General features: G+C 39.0%; 1 protein-coding gene across 1 annotated transcript; it reads right to left on the bottom strand.

Annotated features, from left to right (window-relative positions):
- Nucleotides 1–205: 205 nt before the first annotated feature.
- On the bottom strand, nucleotides 206–5,560 carry LOC104910689 (polypeptide N-acetylgalactosaminyltransferase-like 6). The gene is made up of 2 exons (XM_031553309.1): nucleotides 5,379–5,560; nucleotides 206–650 (listed from the first exon to the last, which is right to left on the bottom strand). The coding sequence occupies exons 1-2, from the start codon at nucleotides 5,533–5,535 to the stop codon at nucleotides 463–465; spliced, it is 345 nt and encodes a 114-aa protein (XP_031409169.1). The 5' UTR covers nucleotides 5,536–5,560; the 3' UTR covers nucleotides 206–462.
- Nucleotides 5,561–7,802: the final 2,242 nt, after the last annotated feature.

The following is a 7,802-nucleotide window of genomic DNA, read 5'->3' as shown; positions in this document are numbered from 1 at the left end:
TTAAAATTACAGCAAAACACATACAATAGCAATATCACCAATCATAAGCAAAGCATTTGCTGCCACAAATGTGGACACAGTGATTAATGCATGTACCATAGCAATTCTCAGCAAAGAAAACTAAAATTTGTTCAGAAAGCACTCTGCAGAGTAGAGAGAATTACTGTAGTCACATTCTTTGCTTTCCCAATGCCAACACTTTCTCTTAACTATGTGTCTGTTTCTTTTTCACACAGCCACCAGGCCAGAAAAGATCAGGAAGTGTTACTGAGCACAGCTTGTGAATTTGACAACTTGTTGCCCTGATCTTTTTACCGGTTTGAAGTTCATAGCTGCTTGCTTCTACTACCTTTAATTACTGCGATGCAGCCTGCATGGAAATTCCTGGGCCTGGCTTCTTCTAATGCAGCCGCCTTTTTTGCTCGTTTTGCTTCATTTTCCCACTCTCCCCTTTATTGCTACTTACTCAAAGGGGTCGCTGGGATCAGCTCTCTGGAGCTCAGGAGGAATCGGGATTCTTTTGTAGTACATTTCCCAGTCAAAAGCTCCTCGCATGGCATCCCCTGCCTGTGCCTCGTAGCCAAAATGATTGTGGTCAATGACATCGATCATAGGACACACGATGGTTTTGTGGTTTAGTGCAATCTGGTCTGAAAAATGAAAGTAGAAAATAGGAAATGGCATGTCTAGTCAAGCCATCTGTCATATTACTGCAAAGCGAATCCCACAGGTTTTTTGATGTTTGAAGATTGGTTGCTTCGTTTCCTGTGGCCCCCAAAACATTTCATTTTTCAAATCTGTATCAAGCCTTTGTCTAAGCAGACTTAATGCAGTTGGGCAATGATTAGAAGCATTTACAGTTCTTTAAAGGGAGGCATATCCCTCTGAGACCCACAGGAGTCCAGTCATCTGTATCTCTGTCACTTTGCTACTCTGAGCTGTCCCCAATCTGTCAGCTATGCAACAAGCCAGCAAGTAAAATGTAAAAATACTCCTTCAGCTGTGGGGAGTGTGTATGGCAAGCTCCTGTGAAAGAGATTCGTGTTCCCAAATGCAAATCTCAGACTTTGCAACCATTCAGCCCCTGCTCTGTAGCACTGGTGAACATCAGCTCTGAGATCAAAAGCTAAAATTAAAGGCAAATTCCAACACAAGGAACAAAACAGGGCTGCCATCCTTTTTGTGCCTTTCTTGGCAGTACAGACAAAGCCTCAGAGCATTATTCTTACTCACCTGTTTTATAAAGAAGGGAGTTTCAGTTGACTTAAAAAAAAATGAAGCTTTGAGACTAAATCAAATTCCTGTCTCTAATATAAAAGCAGTGTGGGCCTGAGTTTGCCTTTGGAGAATCCTATTGCTTAATCCCTTAGAGCTTCCCAGAAAAGAAATAAAAGGAAAGAAGATATGCCAACTGCAAGAATTAGGCAGAAGAATCATGTTTTGAAGTGAGGAAGTACACGAAAACTTTGTAGCTGCACTAGAATTAAAGAACAGCAGAAAAATTATCCATGAAACCTTGAAAAAACAAGGTCTCAACATTGTAACTGTAGTAAAGCTTTTTCTCCAACTGATATCCTAGATTCTCTACAAAATGTAATACATTTTCTAAGCCTACGTGATTTTTTTTAATAAGGATTAGATTTCACTAGTGCTTGGAAATATCCTAGAAAAGCCCCCAAATATCAGAGGAAGAATGTATAATGAACACTTAGATAGTAAGGCAGGAAATATTAGCATGATTATTACCAAAGTAGACCTTGTTTCCCTGTTTATGAAGGACTGAAATGAAAATTTTATATATATATTCATATATATATAAAATTTTCATGTATATATGTTTTAGCAAAACTTCTGTAGCTTTTACATTTATTCTCAGTTATTATTAAGAGACTGTCCAAATGGGGAAACAACACTGACTGCTAGTGAGAAATAGCTGTACCTGGAAGATTTACATCCTAAATCTTGAACAATGAAACAAATTTAAAGCGCAGATCTCACAATATTCTAGGAAACTCATTTGAGAGATAATGGCTGCATTACTGTTGCAACTGCCAAATATAATTACATTCAGTGATATACTATGTAGTGCTATCTGTAATCATCATGTAAGGTCATTTTTATATAATCTCTTTCCTGTGATTGTCCTCTAATAGTTACAGGGCTTATGATAATCTATCTCTGATTTTTGCTTTGTGAACAGACTGGAAGTGAGAAACTAAACAGGGCTGATTTGGCTGGTGTGGGTCAAAGGTAGACTAATAATGCATTTACATCTTTCCCTTTAAGAGCTGCTGCCTTTAAATAGGCTGAAGGATTGGAAACGAGCAAAGACAGCCAGTGATACAACTGTTTGAGCAGTGTTCAGACTCAAACCCCATCTTTCTCCCTACAGGTCTGCAAGTCTTTTGCAAGTAGGATGGTGCTAACATGCCTGGTCAATGAGGAACCACAGCAAAATCTGGACATTTGAGGAAAGTAGGATGTTAAATTACATATCAGTGCACACCAAAAGACAAAGTAATCAAACTTTCAGCCTTAGCGTTTGTTTCAGTATGCCTGAAATAATGAATTCTACATACAGGCTTCAGAGGCTTAAATGTAGCCTTAATATGAATTCAGGACACAGATAAAAGTGCTGTAGGGGCAAGCTTATGTTTCCCAAGAGTACTGGTATCATACCTTTACAGATGTGCACATGCTGCTGCCTTTGCCGCCCACTGCTCTCTATCTCAACTTCTCCCAATGTAAGACATGCTTGCATCTTCCAGCTGGTTTGCCCCTCTGTTTCTTACTTCAAGCCCATGACAACTTGCACTATGCTGGGCTCAACTACAGCAGCTAGAGTCCAAATCACAGTTCTCCTTCAGCTGACTTCACACTACTGAGAAGTGATACCAACCAGCTGTGTTTGCCAACATTTTTACAAGGCTACAGCTGCCTGCTCAGTGACCAGCAGGCAAAACTCCCTGAGATCTCAGTCTTGGAGTGGCTGATCTCAGTTTAGAATGCTATTTAAGCTAACCAAATAAACTAAATAAAGCTTAGAAAAAATAAAGAAAAGCCATTTTGCAGCCATTTAAGAAAAAAATAAAGGCCGTAACTGAAATGAATATATATTTTTTTCCCCACAGAAAACACCTATTGCTGAGTTATTTTGATATCTTACAAGTACTTAAGCAACTCAGTCTTCCTACGGTCTAAAAAGTGATAGTCAATTCTAAAAATGTAAGCTAGATGCCTAAATAACTTTGAGAACTGTCTTTAAGTGAATTTTTTCTTTTTCCTTCTGTCTTTTATCATGCAAGGACTGATTTTGAGAAGAACTGCCACTACTCTGGAGCAGTACAAGTTATTGCCCTTCTCAGTGAAGACTGGCAATCTTCACTCCAGCGTGGAATTGAAATGGGTCTTTTTGAGAACTTTCCACTATGCTCAACGGATGAAAATTAGAGTTAAATAGGGCAGCTTCTGTTTTGGTTTCCTTGAACAACATGCATTTAAATCCAGTGCTGTATGAATCACAAGACAAATCTTTAGGTAAACACCTGCAAATATCTATCTATCTAGATCTATCAGCTTTACTATTATTAGTTCCTAACTACCCAATGGTTCTGAGAAAATCTCCTCTTCCCTTTGGGGAAAGAGGATATAAGGCGCTCGTACATTGAGTGTTCATTTTCTATTTGCCCTCCCTCATGTAATGCTCTCATTCTTTTCTTCAAAATCAAGCCTATTGAACCTGGGCTCCTGTGTTCCACTAGAATATTCCCCAGATCCTCTATCTGGTTTGCTAAGGGTATTTCCACTGAAAGCAGACTGAGAAAGATGACGTTGCACTTGAGAGTTGAGAGTTAGATAGAACAGGGTCTTGGTCCCTGAGGGAGCTTCTATCATCTTTTCACTTTTCTTTCTCAAGGCTGAGGATTGAGATCATCAGTGCAACATCCCTGTGAACCTAGTTGCTATTATGAATTCTTTGTGACCATTCTGTTTAGCATTATTTATTTGGTGAAACCCAAATAGATGTATCTTTGTTTTATACAAGAAAACAGGAAAAGGAACTGTTTTTGCAATTTGCAATTTTCCCACGTCTAAGCTAGCAAAACATAAGGGTTAAATCTCATCTGCAACAACTTAGCAAAAGATTTCATCAGACAAGAGCGACAATCTTCTTTTTTTTTTTTTTTTTTACATTAGTAGTGATGTACTGTGCACTTCGGAGAAAAATCAGAAGGTAAAGGAAAGCTGTATACGTGCACTCCAGGGTGTTTAATGGCTCTCCGTCGGGGCTGCCTGTGGAAGGAGTATTGAAACTCACATTTCTCTCTGCTCCCTTATGCCATTTGGGCTTCACATGAAGACAGCAAGGTTACTGCTAAAAATGCTGATCTTGTGATTAAGGGCAGCATGGTAACAAATGGAAAGAGTATAAATTGATATGGAAGCTAGAAAGAATGTAAATTTGGAATTTTGCAATTATCCTTCTACTGATCTGAAGAAAAAGAGTTAATATTTCTGTTTTTTGGTCTCAAGTGATTGTTCATTAGCAGAACAATGCCTCTTCTTGGATGTAAATGTTTATTGGCTTATTGTATGGCCAAACCAAGCTAGGAACAAGATTCAAGAAACAAAAACCACTAGCTGATGAAACACTTTCCTGTCATACTCTTATGACGTATTCTTGTAATTAATATAAATTTCCTTAATAACAAATTCAGAAATTTTATTTAGCTTTGCTAGCAGAAAGCACTCATTTTCATAAACTTTGTATGTAATCAGGAGAGCAGAAGAGGGGACATTGTTTCCTAAGTGAAATCCTAGACTACAACAATTGATTCTTTCCATTTCTTTGACTAATGGAGCTTTGCTGGGTGCAGCTGGATTCCAGCAAAGTAGTCAATAGCTAATCATTCTCTCTGAGCTTTCTATTGTGAATGTGTTGTTATTGGATTTAACTCTGAAGTCCTAGATACATTTACAGTGAAAGCTATTTTAATGGAATGTGAAAGCCTAGGAAGGAGTATGAAAAATGCATAACAAAAGTTTTCAGGTGTATGGTAAAGGCATAGCACAATACTCGATTTAGTAGTGTATTTAGTAGTAGTAATAACACAATAAAATGTAACTCTAACGTAACTCTGATAGGCCAAAATGTCACTTCTAAGTCTCACTAGTTCTTTGGTTGCAAAAAAAAAACCCCATAAATTGGAGCTGCTCAGGTTTCTCTGAGTTCTCTCTCATACTGCTTCTTCAGACACTGCAGTGCAGTTCCAAATGTCTCTATACGTTTTATGTCCTTATGGTGAGCTGTGGCCTGGATTGCTTAAACTGTGCTATATGCTCTACTTTTAATGGCTGATGAAAACTCAGACACTTACTAAGCAGGGGAGGCAGCCAATTCACGTTGACTTCGCAATGGGAATCCAGAAATGTCAAGACTTCTCCTCTAGCAAGCGAGGCTCCTAACAGTCTGGTCCGAATGAGCCCTTCTCGTTTCTTGGTGCGTACAATCCTCACTTTGGCAAAACGGACCATGTATTCCTCCAGCTTCTCTTTTAAATGTTCTAGAAAGAAGGGCAAAAAAAGCGTCAGTTGTGCCAAGACTGGAGGAGCCAACAGAAGGACAGGTTGGCACACAACCTGCAAGCTTATCCACTTCCATCTCTTGTTTTTTCAAGACCTCCAAAATCTGCCATAAATCCTCTCTGAGATGGTTCAGAAAGTGCAAATGCTGTATTTTATCACCCAGAGGAAGACACTGACTCTCTGGACCTTTTGCTGCAGTTGCTACTGGCAACCTGCCATCTGCGATATAATCATGACCAAAACAACTGCAGGATATTCATGCATCCTCTGGTTCCCACAGCCCAAGGCCACACAAAAATTCTGGCATACTGTTTTACAGTAAGTGTCCGTTCCAAGCAGACTTGCTATTACCAACTAAGTACTATTATCAAGAAATGAACATAGAAAGCAATTTTTAAAAAGTAAGCATTAAACTAGCACAATTAGATTGTTTTATTAGCGGGAAGGGAACCAGATATGAAGATTTTACTAGTTGGATACCCACATGAAGTAAATGGACAGCTAATAAAACTAGGTTGCAAATGTACAGCAGTTGATATACTTCTTATCTGCATAACCTGTCTTTCCTTGTATCATAAAACAGTACTTTTGGGAACCTTTTCTGTTCTAAGTGAAAAATACACTAAGAACCACAAAAACCAAGACCAACCACCACCAAAGAAATCAGACCATAATTTTTTAGCTCTTCCTAAATGCATCTGCAACAGATATACTGATCTTTTGCCTTTGATACAACACCTCAGCTTCTCAGCTTCACTGCTTTGCAAGAATTTGACAACTTCTCTTGGCAAGGAAAGAGGGACAGTAAAGCTTGTTCTCCAATATCAATAACATGGCAAGATGCCACATTTAGTGATACTAGGAATTGTAAGCTAAATCTCACTGATACAATTTTGCTAGGTTACGATTGCCTCTTGTATCAGCTCCCTATTCTTTGGACTTGTAAGGTCAGTACAGGCTTTGATCCAGACCTTACATCACTATTGATTGCAATAAGTTTGTTACAGACTACTAGAAAGTACTTTAACAATACCCTCAAGTGTATGTATGCATAGATTTAAAGGAAACAAGCAAACAAGACACAGCTCAGAGAATAAAGGATATTGTGTTCAAATAAAATTAAGCTCCACAGAAACAGCTTCCTGCACATACTCCTTCTTTTATCTCTGCCCCTTACTTCCTAGCTGATCAACATGCAAGACTTTCTAAATGTTCCTGTGGAATAAGAAGAAGTAGAAAACATTGAATTGTCAATGAATTGCTGGCAAACCTGAAGCGGCACAGAAAATTTACGTGTGTTTTGTAGGACAGCATTGCATGGAATATTTCTTAATGGATGAATCTCGTTGCACTCTGACACTGACGAGGGAGAGGTCTGAGATTTGACAAAATAAGCTTGCAAGGATTACAGACAGCTGGGGCTTTGGAAGGGAGAAACTGAACTTTGGAGAGGCTTCGGAGGCCTGCAAGTCATGACAGTGGTTTCCAGGAGAAGTATTAGATCAAGCAGTAAACAGAAGTGTGGTAAGTCTCCTGCGGTCATGGTGAGAAAACTGAGAAATATGATAAAAGGCCAAGTATGAGACAAAAAATAAGGAATGACATTCAAATAAAAATCAAATGGTTTTGACTCCTACAGTATGGCTGAATGGAGAATTCCCAGATTTTCATTTTGAAAAGAGGTATCCCTTTTTTTCATCCCAATTTGCTACTTACATTCTCAATAAAAGCCAACACAATCCTGCAGCAGTCATGATGACAAGAGTTGCACTGTGTCTTCAAACGATGATCTCTATCTGCCCAACCACATCCACATGACAAGGGCTGCATGCCACTCAGACTCATTATAGGTACCAGCTATTCAGTATCACGACTGGCCTGAGGTTAAATCAGGTTTTAGATCATTTTGTGCCCATGTACAGGACTGCCTAAAACATGTATTTATCGACCTGTTTTCCTGTTTTTATGAGCTCCACTGAGGCTATTCCCATAGTGCTGGAATACAGAAGAAGGGAAATAGACCTTAAAAACAAAGATACAAAGAGTCCTTGCAGGAAATGCAAGATAGATTGTTAGGGCTGTCAATCATAGAATCACAGAATGGCCTGGGTTAAAAAGAACCACAATGATCATTGAGTTTCAACCCCCCTGCTATGTGCAGGCTCACCAACCACTAGACCAGACTGCCCAAAGCCACATCCAACTTGTTCTTAATT

The sequence above is a fragment of the Meleagris gallopavo genome, chromosome 4, assembly GCF_000146605.3.
Source record: "Meleagris gallopavo isolate NT-WF06-2002-E0010 breed Aviagen turkey brand Nicholas breeding stock chromosome 4, Turkey_5.1, whole genome shotgun sequence".
NCBI classification, from domain to species: Eukaryota; Metazoa; Chordata; class Aves; order Galliformes; family Phasianidae; genus Meleagris; species Meleagris gallopavo.
The sequence above is the reverse complement of the archived record's forward strand: the minus strand, read 5'-3'. Positions and strand labels throughout refer to the sequence as shown.